General features: G+C 36.8%; 1 protein-coding gene across 5 annotated transcripts in view; it reads left to right on the top strand.

Moving 5' to 3' along the window:
• Positions 1 to 22,086, top strand: part of DDC (dopa decarboxylase) — a 66,424-nt gene that overhangs the window by 33,781 nt on the left and 10,557 nt on the right. For all 5 annotated transcript variants that reach the window (XM_048939539.1, XM_048939538.1, XM_048939542.1 and 2 more), the window contains exons 6-12: positions 845 to 988; positions 6,404 to 6,470; positions 9,030 to 9,124; positions 10,881 to 10,948; positions 15,740 to 15,816; positions 19,743 to 19,762; positions 20,464 to 20,562. In XM_048939539.1, coding sequence (XP_048795496.1) covers positions 845 to 988; positions 6,404 to 6,470; positions 9,030 to 9,124; positions 10,881 to 10,948; positions 15,740 to 15,816; positions 19,743 to 19,762; positions 20,464 to 20,562 — 570 coding nt within the window. The remainder of the gene's footprint in view (positions 1 to 844; positions 989 to 6,403; positions 6,471 to 9,029; positions 9,125 to 10,880; positions 10,949 to 15,739; positions 15,817 to 19,742; positions 19,763 to 20,463; positions 20,563 to 22,086) is intronic.

Here is a 22,086-nt window from a genome sequence, read left to right on the forward strand (position 1 = left end):
GAAAGGTGAAAGGTAAAACTGGTTGTTGTTTTTTTTGTTGTTGTTCTTGCTTTCCCATGCCTTAAATGAGCATTTTGTTGCTAACCACACCTTTTACTATTAATAGAATCACCATTATATTATACTTCTAATTTTTGAAGATTTCTATGTGGTTTCTTTATTTTACTTTTCTGAGATGTGCTTTATGTTCTTAAAAAAATATTATTTTTAGGGATAAATAAGATGTGTTATAAATAAAATAAATTATTGGGAATATTCCTTAATTACCTAGCAAAATAAATGAATGACTGAACCAGAATTTATTCCGTAGTTAATTAAAACAAAATGATCGTGTAAGAAAATATCTTAATCTATATCACACTTCTTGTATATATTCTTTTTATTTTTTGGCAAAGGTGAATACCATAAAAATGTGCTCTTGAGCAACTAAATTATTTTCAGACACAATGTTTATCTGTGTAGTTTTTGGTTGATCTGGAGCCAAATCCTGAAGCTTTTAATCAATTCTACCTAATTGAAAATATGTTAATTAAAGATCTCAGTGATGTTTATTGAATTCTTGTCTGGATGAGACCATGGCAATAGTTTCAGGAATACTTCAGGGTTTCTAGTGGTGTGTTTGTGTGCATGCACATGTGAGTAAATGTGTATATGTATGTGTTCTCATTTGTCTATCTATCTGAAAGGAAAGAAAGAGCATTACTAAGTGTTAGGTACCAGCAACAGTTCCGGAATCTCAAATGTTGCTTTACTTGAAAGAAATTTTTCTATTTTTCACATTCAAATAAACTCTTTAAATTCCAATAAAAAATGGCTGTCTTAAAACTTGCCTATTTCCTTGCAGGCTCATTCATCTGTGGAAAGGGCTGCGCTGATCAGTGGTGTGAAGATTAAAAGTGTTCCTTCAGATGATACTTTTGCTGTTTGTGGTTCAGCCCTAAAGAAAGTTTTGGATGAAGACAAAGCTTCTGGTCTTATTCCATTCTTTGTGAGTACTGGATTTTAAGTCATCAGTGGATTTATTCTCATCAGTTATTTTTGGAGAATAGATGATCTTATTCCTAAAAGAGGGTTTAACGGGCTTGAATATTAATATTAATAGGTTAGAATATTACGAGTTTCCATGAATGTTCTTCATGCACATGAGCTTTGCTAGAGACATTTCAAGTATTTATATGTGCAGAAAAAATAATTGTAACTAGAGGCATTCTTGAAGTTTAAGAAGCATTAATTTGCAGGAGGCGCAACACTATTGAGCAGCTGGTTGCACTTCTGAGCAGAAAGAAATTTTTAAAAGGAGATGAATTTGTACTAGACATTTAAATAAGTGCAGGTGAATTTTCTACTTGTGTTTATCTAATCCTGCAATGTTATGGTCTCCTAACACTTGAGTTCCAAATGGCCTCTTATTCAAAGAATAGTTGTTATTTGTCAGATCAACTCCTTTCAGCTCAGAACACCATCTCATCATTTCAAGTTAAAATGATATATTTTTTTTTCATGGAAGAAATAACCTCTGTTTTGTTTCATCAACAAAACAATTTGCTCATTTCCAAGCATTATACCTCGACAAAACTTGATTTAGACCATGATCTGCATAGATTTAAAAGGGGATGCAATATGTCAGCAATAATATATTTTCTATTGACTTTCCATTAAATAAAAATTAGAGCTTAAAGAGTATCTTTTAGAAATTCAGAACTCTAGAAATGAATTTTTAAGGAGAATAAAAAATGTCACTTCCCCCCCCCCCCCCCCCCCCAGAAAAGTCATGTCTGACAACAGTTGTTCTTTTCTTTCATGTGGTAACATTTTGAAAAGTGCTAACGTGACTTAGAATTCTTTGAACAGTTTTTGGAAAAAATAGCTTTTTTGCCAAATGGGAATGAGGTAGCTTGTATTTCATCAAGCCTTTTGAAAATGTAATCTTTCTGCTGTTGTTATTAAGCTTTAGTGTCTGATCTTATGTATTATGAGAATGAGCAGAATGAAAAATGTTTTTCATATAAGCTAGGGTGTCAAGAATTAGCAAGTCATTGGGGTAACTGAGCGCATCCCATCAGCTGCTTTCCTGCATGATGAGTATGACAGAGAGACAAAGCATCTGTAGGGTTGGCTGAATGGACTTCCTTCTTTTGAAATGGAGATGTGCCATAAGGTTTCATGTCTGTTATATCGTAACAACTCGTAATATTTGATGCAAAGTCCTACTTTTTTTTTTATCTTACTATAAATGTTATATGATTCCAAATATAGCACTACATCACATATCTATGCACTAACAACAAAGTTAATGCTTTCTCCTTATCTTTTCTCCATTTGCAAAAAAAATGCATCTTGCCCCTCTTGAATATTCATTTCTTATTAATATTCCTGTGTGTAGCAAGAGGAAATCAAAAATTCTCTTTTATGCATTCAGCAACACCTTTTCAAAAGGTAATTTAACTGTTGTTTATTTTTTCCTCTGTTTGCTTAGCTGTGCAAGAGGCTTTCTAAGGCAGCACAGGCTCAGTCTGTGTTAATATGGCCTGTGCCAGGTCTGCCATTTATTTGTATACATAAAACATGTCAGGTTAGATTAAACTAGATCTCATTATCCTTATGGCTGGCCTCTTAACTCCAAAGGTGTGCTAATTCTCTGTCATGCTGAACAGCAGTCCATGCGCTGTATTAATGCTCCCTCTTCAGCCTTGCAGAGTTCAAAAACCTTTGCATTTCTTTTGTTCTTTTGGTGCTATTTTATTTAGTTCTGGTGACAAACTGAGGCACATTGCCAAGGAGACTCCTTATGCCACTGTATTCTTTGTCTCCCTGTTTGCACAGATCCTTTACTAAGGAGAGTGATTCAACATCAAAGCAAAGAGTTTAACAGAGGAAAAAAAATACAAGCAAATTTCAGTGCTTTATATACAGAATCTTGCTCTTGTACTCATTTGTATTGAACAAATGAGAAGTTGTTATATTGAAGTTTCTTGAAGAAGTGAATGGTGAATCAGGAGTGCATTTCCATGATATGAAGGAGGTTCTGTCATTACAGCAACCTGTTAATTACATGTTTGTTTTCCACATACATAAGATCTAGTAATCAAGCTTTTGGGGGGAGGGGGGGAGGGGGAGGTAGAGGGGAGGAGTGAGACATTTAGAAAGAGCCCTTGAATTCCTATCTACCATCTTTTAGCATTAGTAATGTGTATGCTAAAAGATGGTGGATATGAATTCAAAGGCTCTTAGTGTAAGTTGCTGCCAAACAGTGGACACAGAACATTGCTTTTGTTTCCTTTACAAAAAAAAAAAAAATAAATCAGACTTGTGTTGATTTCTCTCTTTCAAAATACTTGTGAAGAAATTGAAATGCAGACATATTTTGATACAGTAAAGCAACCAGGCTGTAAAATGCTTCTAACTGTGTCAGGTAAGGGGGAACTGAAGTTGTCATGATTTATTATGGAGCAGTTTCCTAGTGTGTCTGATACTCAGCCCTGCATCTGGCCATCAGTGAAGGGAGAGCTGTGTCCTGAAATCCTGTGCTGAAGTTGTGCTCATTTCATCACTTATGAACATTAACTAAAGGTTAAGTGCATGATTAAGTACTATTCTCCTTTAGGACCTATGCTCCCAGTTTGAGATAGGATTAAATTGGATGAGTGTTAATGAGAGATGCCCAAATGTGGTGAGTCATGCACTGCTAAATTCAGAGGTAGGGTGCACTGCTTTAGAGCCTCCTTTACTTGAAGTGTGTGATAGTCTGTGGGCTTTATCCTGTCTGTCATAAATCAGCACAGCTATATTGCAACTGGTGTATATATTGTACAGTATATTTCAACAAGCTCATCCAATGTCATGCTGCTGCAGTGGGATGCTTTTCCTGCTTAACAAAGGCCCAGCACAAAATCTCTCAGATTCTACTGAAATGACTCTTCTGAAGGATGATCTGCAGGAAAGGCTGTTTATATCTGGACACATTCAGGAAGCAACAAATCAGTTGGACAGAAAGAGGGGACATCTTTTCAGTAGGTGTTAGCTCTAAGAGCCTAACCGCAGATTTCCATTTGGAAGGAGTATTCTTGAGGCACGTACAGATACCCAGGGTAATGTTTCTTAACCCATGCTACATGAGTGCAAGCTGGGAAAGAGCTGAGTTGGAGAAAATAAAAGTAAGAACATTGGAATTTCTGCCTCAATTTAGTGGACTGCAAATGGAAATTTTTGTGGTGAAAGTATGCAAAATGTATCTGTATCTTTTTAAGAAGCTGTCAGAGGTCTTCCAGTCGAGAAGATTGAGTCACTGCTCTCAGGCTTCATAAAGGTTCGTGTATTATCCCCAGCATAACTCAATTTCAGGAAAGTAATATGTGCGAAGACTGATTCAAGCATTTTAGCTGCTTTGCATTTGCAGCTGACTCTGAGGCAAATCTGAAGTGCACAGCCTATGGATGGAGAAGGCCTTCAGGCTCTACTGAGCCATCAGCCCCATTTGTGTGATTCAGCCTGTCCCCCGCCCCCTGCATAAATGTGATTTTCCTGATGTTGTACAGGTTACAAATTCAGTTAGGTTTGTTGGTTAGCACTGAGGCAGGGTAATGAGAGCCATGACAAGAGCAGGTGCTGTCATTTTAAGTGGCTTCTGAGAATTAAAACAAGTAGCTTTTGAGGCTTAGACATTACAGAGAGGGCAACAAAATTATTTCAGTAACTGGGGTATCCTTTACAGAATAAGGCATTATTCAAATGACTTAAGCATATGTTTGAATTCATATAACCTCTCATGGAAACAGCATACTCCTTACACTATCAGAGGGCACTGATTTAGCTGCAGTGCAACACAAGTAACAAGTGTTTCTAAGTTTCTCTTGTGAAATCGCTGTGATTACTTTAATTGCCGAACTGACTTGCAATTCACTCTAATCTTATCAGAAAGTCCACTGCCTATTATTATAAAATCTATGCATAAGAGCAGAGCTAAGTCTGTAGTTCGCTCTTTCTCTTGGTAGTTTCATTGGAAAAGTCCCCTGCTCCTCCTGAACCCGAAGGCCCTGTCTGTCTACCCATTACGGAGCTGTGTGACACAAATGCACTGTATGAACTAACTTGTGACATATAACTGTGTGTATATTTTGCTAAGACAGAGTGTTTGTTTTCTGAACGGTGTAGTAGATGGACAAGAATCACATAGGTGTTCATTATTCTTTTATCAGGATCTCTCATGAGTTCTTGGGGGGGAATTGCATACGCACACAATAGAAAGCCTCTGCAAAACATGGCTAACTGTTGGTGTACAGGGAAAAACAGAGGAAACTGAAGATGGTGCATTGACAGTGTTGGCAGAAACAAATGAATAACAGCCAAAAAAAAACCCAAGTACAAACATAATAACAGTTACAAAATTTTGGTGATGTATTCGTAGTCATCTGGCTGGGCTATGATCTACATGTAACCCTGGATGAATGATCTAATTACTTCGTACCACTCTAACTATAAAACAGCATAATTTATTTGTCTATACAAACTGTAAAGTGTATTTTATCATATAGTGATTTCATACAAGGCAAAATTGACTCCCAGCCTTTATCAGTAGTTACAAAAATAAGACTAGATGTTTAAAATGTAAGGGGAGCAATAAAAAATAAAATGTCAGCTTAAATGTGCTTGAATTTTCTGGGCTATAGCTCTATCTGGATTTTCTCAGTACATTACTGTAGCTCATTTTCACCTCATTACATTCTTTTACTACTGTGATACTTTCTTCAGTATTTATGTTGCCCTGCTTTTGGTCTTGCAGCAGGAGACGCTAAGTGAGAAATTAACACAATTCTAGGATGAACCTAGGAGAAAAAGTTTAGAATGGGATTAAATTTTGCAAAGTTGACAGTGAACATAAGCTACTAGGGGACAGGTCCCAGGCTGCTGATACCTGGCGTGTAAATCAGTTACAAATATCTGAGTCTCTTCAGTTCAGGCAGTAACTTCTAATTTGCTCAAGTTCAGAGATTTCCAGTATAGCATTAACTGAAAATCATTTTGATGATAATTTTGAATGTGGGACTGGAATCGGGCCACATGATAAACATGTGGCAAATACAGAAAATATATAAAATTTCTGTTAATGTAATACTGTGACTGATTAATCAGACAACTTTACAAGGACACCTGATTTTATGCATTTGACTCCATAAGAAGCAGGAGAGCTTTGAGGAAAAAAAAAAAAATCTCCTAGATTCACAAAAGCTATACTGTAGGACACGTATTGGTTAAAAACAAATGATTTTATCCTATAATATCTATTCTTTCTCTTTACAGTTGCCTTTCCAGACAGTTCTTCTGACTTGACAATTTTCTTTGCTGTGACACTTAACAGTTTCTTGCCTTTTTTTTTTTTTTCTTTTTTCTTTTTTTGGTTCTGCAGTTTTGTGCAACGCTTGGAACCACACCTTGCTGCTCCTTTGACAAACTGCTAGAACTGGGTCCTATTTGTAAGTCTTTATCAGCTGCTACTTTCTAAAATTGCAGATACCAGCTTAAGCTGTGCTGAGTCATTTCCAGGGTATTGCGTAGTGTCACTGCCTGAATTCAGTAAAGCTACTTACAGACGAGACTTTAAGTGACAATTTTCTTTCTAATATTAGATCAAACAGTCTCTGACCGCTAAAGAAGACTGAGGACATTGCCTCAAGATTTTTGAAGGAGCATTTTGGAATGCTGTCAATGAAAACACACTGTATTTTAGTTTGTAACGTTTAGGCCTTTACATGCCAAGATTGTCTAGAGCAATGGAGAAGATCACGGAAAAGCTGACCTCTGAGTCTCCTTTGCACCCAAAGCTTTGTTTCTGTTTGGTTCTAATGACTACAGAAGGCAGGGAAATTATGCACCAAAAATCCAAATGTATTTGTAGTCCTTCCTCTCTTCTATGCTGTTTCCTTCTTACAAGAAGACAGGACAGGTACCAGTGTGCTGAATACAGTGGACAAGCCATGGGCTTTTCCTGTGTTTTCTGAGTTAATGATCTGCTGAGGCAAGCTTTGATCTGCAAAGAAGGTTGGTCAAATGAATACACTTGCTGGCTGATGAAAATTTGACAGAATTGCATCATATATATTTCAGTGTATCTTTAGAGCAGGCTATTTATAGGCATGGAACTTTGATCTTTTGTTCATTTATTCAAGCAGAGCCTAAAACAGAGTTTAGGCGGTGATGATGTGCTTTAAGTTCCCTGCTTCTCAGCTCAACCCCCAAAGACACAGTGTTCTAGTCCTCCTTTCTGAAAAGGTTTTCTAGTGACCCGCTTAGCAGCTTGAAATTGTTTTGCTCTTCAGAGGATTCCTACAGACCTGATCTATTAAAACAGTAATACCAATACTCCTTGGATAGCAATTAATTGTGACTGTTTTGCAAAGTGCTCTCAGTGTCTTCCTGCTTATGCAATGGAGTCCAGCAGGATTACACACTAATCACATCGTAAGTCTTAAATTAAAAATTTAGTCTTAAATTTTATTTATTTATTTATATTTATGTAGAGGAATCTTCTTGTTAACATAAATGACCAGAAGTCCTATAAAATAAAGGCAGTGTCTCAAGCCAAATGCAGCCAAAAATAAATAATCAAATGAGCTTTGAGCATTTCTTCAAATAAGACTACCTTATCATAGAATGGTCTGGGTTGGAAGGGACCTTAAAGACCATCCAGTTCCAACTTCCATGCTGTGGGCAGGGACACCTTCCACCAGCTCAGGCTGCCCAGGGCGGCCCTGTCCCACCTGGCCTTGAACGCCTCCAGGGATGGGGCACCCACAGCTTCTCTGTGCAGCTGTGCCAGGGCCTCACTGCCCTCTGAGTGAAGAATTTCTTCCTAACATCTGACCTAGATATCCCTTGTTTTAGTTTAAAACTATTCCCATGTGTCCTATCACCATGCATACATTTGAAAAGTCATTCTCCCCTTTCCTTGTAAGCTCCCTTTAGGTACTGAAAGGCTGTAATGAGATCTCTCTTGGGCCGTTTCTTCTTCAGGCTGAACAGGCCCAGCTCCCTCAACCTCTCTTTGCGGGAGAAGTGTTCCAGCCATCTGACCATATTCATGGCCCTGCTGGAACTGCTCCAGCAGCTCCATGTATTTCTGGCACTTGGGGCCAAGACCTGGATGCAGTACTGCCTCAGGAGTGCAGAGTAGATGGGAACAATGACGATCGCCTCCCTCACCCTGCTGGCCACCTCTCTTTTGATGATGAAAATAATAATATTATGCAAAATGTAGTTTGCAAGAATGCAAATTCCTGCATGACCTTGGTGCCCCAGTGCAGATCTGAATGGCATGTACAAATATGCATTAGAATTAGTTTGTGACCAGTGGGCTTCAGTCATCAGTTCATGGACTAGCGCGTTTACAGTGTGAATTAATACAGAGGATTAATAGCAGAGTGTGATTATGTAATTGCAGAAGGTACATGAGCTGCTCAAATGCTGAAGTATTTCTGCAGTGAGTAATCAAAACTGGTCCTTTCTTAACCTTTTAGGACTTGCTCTTGAATAAGTGTATCAGTCCTCAAAAGAAGTAGTTTCACATGGTTCAAAAGCCTGTATATGCACATATCAGTATGTGACAAAAACCTGTTTAAAAATGTGTGTTTATTTGTGACTTATGAGTTAAAAGCAGGGAGCAGAGCTAGAACTCTAGCTCTCTCTTGCTCATGTGGTGTTATTAAATTAGGAATGAATACCTACATTCTAGGTACATATTTTTAAGTATATTTTAGTGGTTCTTCCATTAAAATTGTTTAGTATTTTATACTGCTTAATAGTAATAAGAAAAACCTATATATGTAGGGACTCTGCTGCTCTAGAAAAACTGGAGAGGAAGAATAACATTTTATGTACACATCTTAATGTAGTAATGGAAACCCAAATAGCAGCAATGTTTCATGTCTTAAGTTGGAAAAATACTAGCATCAAAGAAAATCTCTCAAGAACTTTGTTTTACAGTTTTTAATCTTCTGTTTAATTTATTTTTCATTCAATTATTCTTTTTTTTTTAGGTAATAAAGAAAACATCTGGATGCATATAGATGCAGCCTATGCTGGGAGTGCATTCATCTGTCCTGAATTCAGGCATTTTTTAAATGGAGTGGAGGTGAAGTGAGCCACCTGTTAAAACCTTGCTCTTCTGTAGGCTCTTCCTGTTTAAAGAAACATCCAATATTAATGGCTTTTCTAGAATCTCAAAGTATTCTGCACTTCAGCTTACACTACAAATCCCTGCATGTTCTGTTACCTTACTTATGTTTATGTACTACTGGTTTATTCTGGAAGTATGCAAATTATTACAGTATGTGAAAGTCACTCAAGAATGGCAAATGGTAGTAAACCAAATACCCTCAAGAAGAGCACATCTGTAGCACCCTAATTCTATATTACAAAAAGAAAAAAAAAGGAAAAAAAATTAATGTGCTCATTATGCCTATTTTTACTTGCATCGTGAGAGTCACGTAGAATACAGCAAGTAGCTGTATCTCAAAAAGAGAGAGTTTAATAACCAAGAGAGCTAAGTGAAATATTCCCCCATCAGCTCTTGTGTCCCTTTTCTCCTCCTCACTTGCTAAGCTACTTGGCATTCAGTTGCTTAGATAATGATACTTCAATTTCCTGCTGCTCCCCTCGGGCAGTCAGATAAGTCCTTGTCTTCCATGTCAGTGGAGAAAATATTGCTGTTTGGTGAAGGCAGAAGTTCAAACACAGCACAGATAGATAGTGACTAATAAAGAAGAGGAGGGAACCCCTCCCCCCCTACCCCCCAGCAAATAAAGCATTTCTTTCTGTCTCTTTTTTATCAGCAAATGAAGCTTGTTGTAATTTCCTGTGGGGGGATATATTTTAACTTACTGTTATTGGTTCCTGAAGGAAATGAAACAGCATCCCTTGTCTGGTCCAGCATTTGCCATAAAAGTAAATATTTAACAACCGCAGATAGGTTTCTTGCCTTGTGCAGTGTGGGGAGATAGATCAGTAGCAGAAAGATAGATAATCTCTTATGAGATAAATTGTTAATTGTTTACAAGTGACAAGGAAGGTTCTGAGAAGCAAATGAGAATGAACAGTGCTGCATGGAGTAGTCAGACCCTGGTGCTTCCAGGCCCCCATCTCTCCTTACATTTGATGGCAGATTGCCTCTGCCTTTCTTAACACACAGCCTACAGAAGAAGCCTTTTCCACATGATGTCTGTCTCACCTGAGTTTCCTCTGATGATGCCAAAACTGGCCTTTCCCATGATTTATATAATGTGTTGTGAGTGCCTGTTTGTTCTATGTACACTTTTTTCTTTCAGCTTTAGAAGAAAAGATGATTTCCACTAAAAGAGAATACTTGGGCCGTAAAAAAATAAGTAATTTCCCAATCATTTGTAATTTGATGGCTAAACGTGATCCACGGATTCTGAACAAAATATATAGTTTGTTTCTCTACGTGAATTTTGTGTTTATATGTCAAATAATCTTGGAAATAGAAAGCTTAGTCAATCACTTTGGAAATTTGATATGAACTGCAGCAGCTATTGCTGACTATGTTTGTGTTTATTATGTGAGAAATTGTTTAGTTTATACTGAAATATATACTTCCGCATACCATACTTATCTGAAAGGTGTAATTCTTAGCAGATGCTCCAAATTTTGATGATAACAGTAGTTTAACTGCATAATAAACCTAAATTCAATTCCCAAAATGAAACCAAGATATAACTGCAGTAGTTAATAAGTAAGGTGGTATCAGTATGAATGTTACCTAAAAAGCCCCTGTTCGGGAATGCATTCATAGTTAAGGTGTACTCAGATAATTTGATTAAGTTAAATCATTGGCACATTTCCATAATTCTTATTTATTTATCTGTTCTCAGTTTGCAGATTCATTTAATTTTAATCCCCACAAATGGCTCCTAGTGAATTTTGACTGCTCTGCTATGTGGTAAGTATTATAGAAAAAGGAAATGTTACGAAATACAAAAACCACATGTTAAATGAATCCACCTTTCTAGGAATAGATGTTTATTTACACTTCTGTATTGAAAAGAGCTGTGGATAGCTTTAACTCTTGTAATTTACAACATTCTCTATTTCATATAATCCAATTTTATAACAAGTACAATTTAAAGGAGGAAAAGAGGGCCAAAAATTTAAAACTAGAGGGATATGTCGCTTTGTTTTTGTGAAACTAATGCATCAGACTGGTTCAATGGTAGTGGCTGCAATTCTTATTGAGCTCTCAAGGTGCTCCTCAGAGATTTTTTATCTAATTTTACTCCTTCTGTGCTTCATCCTTGAAAACAGTTGTTCACAATTCTATCTACTGCCAAAAAGCATTGACATAAATAAGGTGTGGTTGTGAAGCGAGGGGTATTCTTCTCTGATAAGAGAGGGCTTATACAAGTCTAGTAGAGAGATATGATCATTTTTTTCTTTGAGGTGAATGTCTGATTGCAAGTCTATAAGTTCCATTTCTTCTGCAGTGAATGTGCTAACTTATTAAAGTAATTTATGAAATAACACAAGCCCAAGTTTAATAATTAAATAAGAAAACTTACATGTCTGCTTAAAAACAAAAGATATATTTTCAGAAACACGCACACATGTGAGTAGGTTGAATTAACATTTCTGACCATCACTGTGTTTTAGAGAACAAGCACGTGTGACGTGTGACATTACACACGTCTTTTTCACAGATCTTTTTCTTCCTTTTCATTAAGGTTCATGTCGGAGCCTTGATTCTTTCAAAAGCTTCTCTAAGAATGGTTGTGATTTACCTGATGAAAAGCAGTTAATTTCAAAAAGGAGTATTTTTGCAATTTGGTACTGATTTTCCAATTTCCCCAGATGACAGCAGAGATTACATTTTGATATGAAAGGATGCTAGCGTAGAAACCTGTAGACATACTTTGAAACAAAGCAAATTAACCACAGCAGTAGTAATAACATTCCATAATAGATGATCCTGTTGTGTCCCAGAGTGGAATTTCCAGAACATAATGTCTACCAGCATCATGACTAATGGGTCTTATTATCAAAACAGCAGATCAGTAAATGCAGACTATTTATCAAGATAAATTAAAACATCACTTTCAGTTATAATTGAAGATTTTTGTAGAATTGAATCAGGAGGGAGAACTGAAAACTTACTTTAAAAAGAAAACTTTCAGACATCATCGGGAAAAAAGTCACCCTTTCCTGGAAGAAAAGAAGCATGACAGTGGTTATTCAGTTGCTTTTGGTTAATCTTTGGCTCCTTTGAAATTCTTAACAAAGTTGACATTTGCACAAATATGCGTATTATTCAGCTTATATGGTACATTTTTGAATGTAAGATTGTTTCTGACATAAACGCTTCAAATATTCCAAGCCTATTTTTTTCTCTTCCTTAGATAAATAGCTTAGATTCAACTCATTCATTAGTAATGGCAGTGATTAACCAAGGCTCCAGTTTGTAAGTTCCTCATAACTAGCTGTCTCTTCATACGAAAACAGGGAGAAGATGGAACTCCTTTGCCAACTTCTCCCGTCTTTTTCCTGTTATTTGAAGACGTTGGTGGCAAAGTAGCCACTCTCAGAAATGATAAAATTCATCATCATTCTCTTTAATGTTTGCAGGACAATTAGGAGCCAGTCTTGTCCCTACAAGTTAAATTTCTCATTAATTCTGCTCTCACCTATACCCCTGTGCAATCATGTTAGCACTTCTTACCTAGTTTTCTAGGAAAACTAGATATATACAAACATTCTTATGTTTCCATTTCAGGAGATTGTAGTTTTTCCCTATCAAATCTTAGACTTCAGATCTAAGGGAGTATACTTTCAAAGTGCTTTTCTCCATTTTGTTTCCTGTCTTTTTTTTTTTTTTTTTTTTTTTGTGAATCATGACATAGAATATATATTTTTTGTAGGTATGAAGATTTCGTTTCAAGGAATCTTAAAAGACCTTCCAAATGTCTCCTTACTGAAAGCTGCACAACTGTAGCCTAATACTAAGGCTTTGTTTCATCAAGGCATTTATATATTGGTGTTATTTGCTTGATATGGAATGAGGTATATAACTGAAGTCAAGCTCTTTGTCTTGAAGCCATATATGTAACCAAAAGACCAACTATTTCTGAGGCCTATGCCTGGTGTTCACTTCTGTTATTGGCCTGTAATGCTGACTAAAAAGATGAAAACTCACTTGGAATGTGATAATAAGGGATGAAGGAGCCTCGTAGGAAGAAATAAACGTGATAGCTACATAGTCCTTTTAGGATCCATGGGAAGTATTAACCATGATTTTGTAATAATACAGATAAAGTTCAATAAATAACATGTCAAAGTCAAACTGAATTCCACTGAAGGTTTCTAATTCACCCCCATTTATTTAGTGGTTTCAGCACTTTCTCCAATGAATACATTTCTCTTCCTTGCAAGCTGATGAAGAAAATCCAGCCCCTAGATCAGTAACATAATTATTTAACTACTTGGTGCACTATGATGCACTGATGTCATCTGGGATTTAGACGTAATTTCATTATCAGTCTTTTGCAAAATATTCTAAAACTTCTTGATGTACAAAAAAACAAACAAACAAACACAGATCTTAAGGAAAAAAAAAAAAGAATTTAATATAATGTTGCTTAGGAGGGTATGTTCTCTATAATTTATATATTGAGGTCTTTTAAAATACTCTGCTTTGAAACTACCAGGCAGTTTTGTCTGGCCTGTTTAGTCAGTGCTCTGGGATATTATAAAAGAAGAAATTTCTTCTTTCAGAGAGAGTAAAAGCAATCCTCTTACAAGTCTTGTTAATTTTGCTTTTCTATTGCTCTTTTCAGGGTTCAAGTGTTAACTTTTGTTCAGAAAATTTGTTTTGTGTTTAAGGGTAGGTGCTAATAGGAAATGTTCTTCTGTAAGTGGAAGCAAAGTGTTCTTGTTGGCTTGTAATATTAAGCCATCTTTGTTTTTTTTTTAATCTATTAAAATTGTAATCATCATTAAAATATACAGAATAGAATGAGGCTGCTGAAAGCTTGCAATGTGCAATACAAATTGTTTCCTTTTCACATATTTTCACTGCTTTATCCACTATAACTTTCACTATGTATTTCAAATTATGCATACTTAATATGTGAATTTTATGGCATTGAAAATAGATCTTAATAGCCTATTATTATCACATCAAACTTTAAAAAAAAATCAAGTTTATGAAGAAAATTTTTGAAATATATGTTCAGTCAGTCTTGGGTATTTGCAGAGAAAGTAAAGAATACCTCTTCTCTCTGTTACCAGACCACACAAGCACTTACTGCAAAGAAGGTTAAACACAAAGGGTGAAATCCAGACAGGGTGTATAGAGGCGCAGTTCAACTGATTCATATACATTTATGTCCAAGCTTTGGATTTATTTTAGTAATCCTATTAGATAGTTTTTTATGGTTGCCAGATTATGACCTGCAAACTCTGAGCTGGAACAGCTACCATCCTTTAAAAATGCAGGAGCATCACAAAGATCACTAATGCCACTTTAATAGCAGTCCATGCATCAATCCACACTTGATAGGGATGTTAATATCTTCTAACTGAACAGATACTCCTGCATAGTTGTTATCTGTTTTATTGTTTAGCACAGCATATTACAGGAGAAGGAGTGAATATCTCAGAATACAACTAATAATACTGTTTATAACTTGGGTTTGTTGCCTATGGAATGAGCTACACAAATATATCAAAGTAATCAAACATATGAACACAATAGAGCAATTTAGAGATTTTTTACAATATTTAACCTAATTAAAATTTAGACAATAGTTTAGTTCTTTATGTATATGTGTGTATATATAAAATCAAAAGTATTCTGAATATCTTTAACTATTTTTTAAATGTGCATAAACTTATGTATCTTCAGCTAGATACTGCTTGACTGCCTGAAGTCAAAGTAACTTTGGTGCCTTCCTTATTCTTAAAGTGAGATGAAGGTTTGTGTGTATAAAATGTTTCATATGAGTAGTTTCATGTGCAATTTTACATTAAAAAAAAAAAAGAACAACCAGAACATAAAAAAGGATACAGAAAAAATGACAAAAGGTTAGGACTTTTGCTGTTTAGAGTACCCCCACACTGAAGTAATTATTGCTTGCTTTGTGAAATACTCATAGGCCTAATGGAATTACGTAGTGGTTTTTCCTTTTTTGAATTCTAGTTCTTTCTGCCTGCCTTTGTAGAGGTGAGTCAGTCTTATGCATAGAGTGCTTCCCACTGGTGAAATTGAGCTTATTTTCTCTCTGAGGTGGCTGCACCATGCCAGTGGCGGCAGCATCCTCAGAGCCCCAGCCCTGCTCCGCATCATGTCTGGGAAGCGACAGCTCTTCCCACACTGCTTTGTACTGCAGTAATTTGCAGGCAACTTCTGTTGACTGCAAACATGAACATTGCTTTAACTAGTCTCACATTCTGGTGTGATTGTCTATCACCATAAAAAGATCCTCTGCGTCTGTTTCTTATCTGTTTTTAAACATGCAGTTATGCAGTCATGCTGCCCGTTCCTGCTGAGCCTTACACTTACTGCTTGTAAGTACAGTACTGATATTGCTGTGAAAAAGTACTGAAAATGGCACAGGCTGTGCTCAGGAAATATGCCAGTTTAAATACATTTAGCTTTGCTTCTGGAAATCTAATGCTTTAAATTTTAATTCTTACATTTCTCTCTCTTTTTTTTTTTTTTTTTTGTCTTCCTTTCACACAGGGTGAAAAAAAGATCAGATTTAATTGGTGCTTTTAAATTAGAACCTCTTTACCTGCAGCATCACCACCAGGAGTCTGGTAATTTTATTGTTAAATACAATGACCATTATTTTATTTGCACACTGATATTTAACATTAAAAAAAATGGTTTAAGATGATGACAACCGAAATTCTTAAAACTAGCTAAGTTGTTTAGCAGCCTATTTCCATATTCAAAATGCCTTAGGAAATGAAGTTTATTGAAGTGCAAACACATATAGTGAGATTTTAGTTTGTAGAAAAAACAACTGAGGGAAAGCCATTTCATGAGACATTGTATAAATCATTTTGTATTAGGATTTCTTCCTCTCCATGTTTACCACTGAATCTTTTTCCAAGCTATGGATTCAAGTTCTAACTCAGATTTTCAAATACTCGTGCCAGGAACAAACATTCTCTGAAACTGCAAAGAAAGGATGGGCTGTGTTTGGTATCTGTGCTCTGTTTTCTGTGATAGCTATCTGAGACACTGTTCTATTGCGCTCGTGTTCTTAAATTGATTGTAGCAAAGGAGGTAAGTGCAGATTATTGGTCTTGTGCAAAATTCTCACAAAAGCTCCTCCTGGAGTGCTTTGCTTGAGGTACAGATCTTAGACCTGTACAAAGCTCCTTTACAGATTAGCATTGCTCCTTGCACATGCCTAGCAGCTGCAGAGTGGCATTTGCTATCCTGAAGGTTGGCTGTGCACATTCAGTTGGTACATGATTAATTGTGAAGGTCACAGCAGTCATTCATAATGACAGAATTACAGAATGATTTGACAGGGGTTGGAGAGGACCTCTGGGAATCATCATAACCCCCTTGCTAAAGCAGGTTCCCTATAGTGGGTTGTACAGGAAAACATCAGTCAGGTTTTGAGTATCTCCAGAGGAGATACAGCCTCTCTAGGCAGCTTCTTCCAGTGCTCTGTCAGCCTTCAAAGTAAACTTTCACCTCAAGGAGCCTGTGCATGCTCTTTCCATTTATTGTATCTCATATATTTCCTGGAGTTGGTGGTGCTCATCTATGCTCAGAACCGTGTTCTGAGTGCACTGCTTTCTGTTATAGCCATGAGCTCACTGGCATTTAAATAGGAATTACAGAATCATAGAATATCCTGAGATCCATAAGGTCCATTGAGTTCAGCTCCTATCTCCACACAGGACCACCCAAAAATCAAACCATATGACTGAGACCATTGTCCAGGCACTTCTTGTACTCTGTCAGGTTGGGGCGATAGAACCACTGCTCTGGGGAGCCTGTTCAGGTGCCTTCCACCCTTCTGATGAAGAATATTTTCCTGATACCAGATCTGACCCTCCCCTGAGTTGGTTCCATGCCATCCCTTCAGGTCCTGTTGCTGCCAACAAAGAGATGATGTCAGCTCTGCCCTTCTTGTGAAGAGCTGTAGGCCACTATGAGGCCGGCCCAGTTAATTAATACGTAATAGAATTCCACTGTTCACAAAAATCTATTCCTGTGCCTTAATTCTGACCTGTCAGAACTTTTGTGTTTTATACCTTTTTCTACATTTTATTTTTCTACATTTCCAGGCAACGCAATTATGAAACATGGCAATAAACAGGAAAATGTAGTAACTCTGAAGCTGAGGTTCACCCATCAAAGGCTAGAATTATTAAGAAAAAAATGTACTTTTTTTTTTTTTTAACCTTTCAAAGTGAAAAGTGCTAATTATTGCAAATATACTTGTCACTAGCTTTTAATTAACATATAAGAAAAATGTTTCTTTTGAGAAAAAAAATCTGAAGTTAAAATTAAGGTGAAAATACATTCTTGTGAAAATTGACAGCACTGACACCAGCATATTAGGGCTTCCCCACGTTAAATGACACCAAAGGAAAATGAAACCTTTCTTAGTTGGCCTGAAAACTTAATCTCCCAGGTGGATAAAAAGTCATCCAGTCTTTGCATTGCCTCCCCTAGCTGTGTTAGTATTTCATTAGATCTGGACATAAAGATTCCAAGTAGATCAGCTGATAATTAGCTGTCAAGCAGCACTAATATTTTCTTCGCTCTATTCCTATTTGCTGACAGTTTTCCAAAGATCTGGAGAACTTTCCAAAAGCCAACACCTCTAGTTGAACTGTCAAATCCAATCCACACATATGCCTTCAATCAAAACGTCCAGAGTTTCAGGGTGCGAGGCTGTTACAGTCACTGTTGATCCCTGCGTGATCTATGAGACGTCAGCACTCCTGGAAATAACATTTATCTAATGGAGGATATTATTTTCTGAGTATGTCTCAGGACTGAGAATTCCCATCGTGGTTTACAAGGCAAATGAAGTAGCATTTTTGAATTCACTCTTCTCTCACTCAAGAATTTAAATGAGCGGAAAAATATATCTATCTGTGAGCAATTAGTCTTAATAACCATATGGCAATTATGCGTGCCCTCAAGAGGAAAATCTTTATTTTGTCATTAATTATAATTTTATGTGATTTGCATCATCCCACCAGGAAGATTATACTAGCTTGCCTGGGAGCCCAGGATATAGGTCAAATCCTAATGGCAGTGTAAGAATAGTGAGCTCCGTACTCTATTGTAAATGCTGCATGTGCTCCCACAATGCAATTCCTCCTGGTTAAATACAGATGTAAGGCTAAGGCTTGTAATCAAAGACTAATCATTGACTGCATTCTGCTTCACAGCTTGTGAAAGGCGTTGTTGTGGATCATTAGACATAGCCCCTTGCAGCAGCGTAGGATTATTTATCTATCACCAGTTGCTTTACTTTCTTCGCTACCAACCTTGCAGCTATCAAATAAAAATGGCTGCGACAATGCAGTGCACAAATGTTATCAAATTACCCTGTTGCTGAGCTGAGACAGCCATCTTAATTCTCTGAGGTCCAGAAACAGAATAACGATTGTTACTTTTTTTCCCCCTTTTGGAAGATAACCTAGAAACATGCTAAAGAACCAAATGGCTGGGTGTTTCAGGGAGGAAGGATCATGTGTTTTGGCTGCATGCATGTGAGAATGTTGGCAGGGGAGTTTGTAACACAGGAAATTGAGTCTTTTTTTTTCTTTTTTTTCTTTCTTTTTTTTTTTTTTAAGAGTCCCAGGAAATTGGAAGGGTATTACACAAATGACATAGACTGGCCAATTCATAAGCCACAGTTCTATTTAGTACCTGAGAGCAGTTGGACTGCACTTTTCCATGGAATTTAAGTATATATTTTCCTGTGAAGATTATGCTCCATTGTAGAAAAATAAAGCAGAATAAAAAAGCTAAGCAGCTGCTTCCACATGTTGCTAAAGAAGTGCTTAAGATTTTAGGTCAATTTAATTTTTGTCACCGGCTTACTGCAAGTAATCCAGCTTTACCATGAAATTAGCCTAATGACCTGATTCGAAGTAAAGGTAGAGCCATCTTGGCTCTTTGTGGTCATATAAAAGACAACAAATAATACCTTCTGCTTGCCTCCTTGGACTGCTTTGAGGCTTGGTCAAGCTGTGTTTTTATTAGGTTGTTTTCAGTACATGAAATAAAAAGTCATAAACATGCAGAATATTATTCTCCAAACAGGAAGAGAGGCAAATTCCTCAGTCACGTTTTCCAGTCACTTATTAGACGTGCTGAAGAATAAGCAACAAATGCATGAAGGGGCATAAAAGGTAGTCAGGAATGCATTATTTTGAAAAGCATCAGTTTGGGGATTCTACAGAACAAAGTTAATAAAAGCTGCTTTCTCTTTCTTTTCCTTACAAGGGGAAAATGAACACAATACTGAGTCTGTGATCACTATGGGATCATAAGTCTAACAAAAAGGAAAACTGTTTAATTTGTAAGCGGTATATTCTGGCTAGCCCAGGAATTATGTGTGTTACCCATTGATGCTACGGATGCTTGTTTGTAGAAAACATCTAGCTTAAAAACAGCATGTTCAATAGTACTAGAATGACTGTAGGTTTTGGCTGTTATGATGAAGCAGTGCAATTGTTTTTTCTTTAACTTCCAGGCCTCGTAACAGATTACCGGGTAAGTACATCAATATAATCCCTAATATTGCAGCTTGTATACTCTGATTTGTCCAGGGATTTTATTTTCCATTGATTTCATAAACTTCAAAACATTGCCTTTCTTTTCAGGATGCATTCAGCTTGCTAAATTTTTAACATTACTCAAGCTGAAACTGTAAACTCTCCTTTTGGAAAACAAAACAAAAGCCACACCATATTTAAAGGCAGAATGTGTCTTGCATATGTAATATTTCAAGGTTTAATTAGTACAAAGAAATTGCCTAAAGATTTCATTTTTTAGAGTAGTAGATAACACCTTTTTTTAAATGCACTTTTTAACCTTGTCAATAGAAAATCTTTTGTTTTGAAGTAGAAAACAAGTCAGTCATACTAGAAGCTAGCCCCACAGCTGCAAGCTAAAACTTACTTTTTCCAAAGCCCTTGAGGAGAATTCAGGATGCAAATAGACACTTGGTTTTGGCTTGTGACCCTTTCATTCTGCCAACAACCTTCTTTTCTACTTCTCATTTGAGAAACTTGAGTATTAAACAGTCACAATAGGGCACGAGCCAAGAATCGCCATTTCTGTTATTACTGGGCCCAACCCTAGCTATGGTCTCTAGTATCTGAAATTAACTTAGAAGTCATTGCAGCATATACACTTTCTGCAGTATCGCTGCAAGGCTGACTTCTAATGTGGATGCCTCCCTCTTGCCACAGCACTGGCAGATCCCCCTGGGGAGGAGGTTCCGCTCCCTGAAGCTCTGGTTTGTGCTGAGGATGTACGGCGTCACAGGACTGCAGGAACACATCCGCAAGGTAACTGCAGCGTGTTTTCTTGGGTGGGCTGCTTGGAATAGCAAGGGAAAATGAACTTTGTCCCTGTTTTCCAAAACTTTTGTATGTGACAGAAAGCAATTGCTTTAATAGAGCTCAGGTCAGTAGGAGTACTGCTTGTTTGCCCCAGTTCTATATGATAGCAGGATCAAAATTGTCACCTGTTTTGTATTACTGTTTAGAGAATACAAGCATCGGAATTTGAAATGTATACAGTGCAGCACCATGCGTCCCTCTCAAATAAATTGGAGCCAGAATATATATTGATGTTTTTTTGGGGGGGGAAGAAAAAACATGAAAACAGACAGTGCATGCCTATGTTATGAATAGGTATGCATTGATTGCATGTTTAGATTATAATTAAGGTCACTGGGCTGCATTTATGTTGCATTAACTTACAGGGTATGTCTGCCTATCCTTGAAGTGATAATTTCTGCTGGTTCTGCTTCCAGTTTAAAATGCATTAAAAAAAAAAAAATCAAAAGCCATTATGTGTACAATTTGCAATTTGTTAGCATTGCTGTGAATAAGTACTAAGTTTAGTCTTGATTTAGACCTGGCACCAGTCTAAATCAAATATATACTTCCTCTGTGGCAGTAAAATCAAATTCAAGCATGCTTTTCCTTTTTATGAAGTTTAGGGAAACTTCTAGTGAGAGAAGCTCTGTGATTTGGCTGTAAATATTTACAAAAATATCCATTAGCTGAGAATCTGGTCTCATACACCAAACTCTCACAGACACACATTCCTTTCTGTTGTGGTGCTAAACAGATTAAGCTCTAAGAAAGGCTTCTCCTGTCATTGTAAAACAACTGCATGAAAACATCTCTTGCAATTTGGGAAGGTTCTGGGAGGGACAGTGTCCTCATTTTTATTACAGTATATTTTTCAACTGACTCTTAACTCTCAACTGAATCACTGACTTAAATTATATTTTTATTCCTAATAAGGTTGTCAGAAGCAGATGTTGACAACAGTGGCAAGCCTGATGTTCTGTTGTCCTTCTGGCAACCTGATACATACCTTCCAATGAAAAATTGATCTATAGTTTGTTACTGCTTTACTAGACTGCCACTACAGTTCCTAGTGCTTTGCTCTTTCAGGTTAGATTTTTGGAGACTGCAATAATTTCAGCATGATGCCGAGTTTTTAAGTAGGGCTAAATCTCTCCCTGGGAAAACTGGATTGGAAGCCCCATGTTAATTATATGGCCTTGATCAGGAAGATTTCTGCAATTTAATACTCACATTCAACAAGAAGCTTTGCAGTTTTCTTGTTCCCTACCTTCCTGGCCGCCCAGACAAAAAGTGCTCATGTTCCCATAATCTTAGCTGTTTTTATATTTTCTATGACAACACAGTTCAGGAAGGGAAAGCAAATCAATCCTTCCTTAAAGATACTGACTGCTAAGTTGGAACCATCATATGATGCCTTATTTGTGAAGATAATCAGAAAGCTAGATTTCCAAGGCCTTGTTGAACTGAGTGTGTGTTTAATATTTCTTT

Source organism: Lagopus muta, chromosome 3 (genome assembly GCF_023343835.1).
Source record: "Lagopus muta isolate bLagMut1 chromosome 3, bLagMut1 primary, whole genome shotgun sequence".
In the NCBI taxonomy this organism is placed as follows: domain Eukaryota; kingdom Metazoa; phylum Chordata; class Aves; order Galliformes; family Phasianidae; genus Lagopus; species Lagopus muta.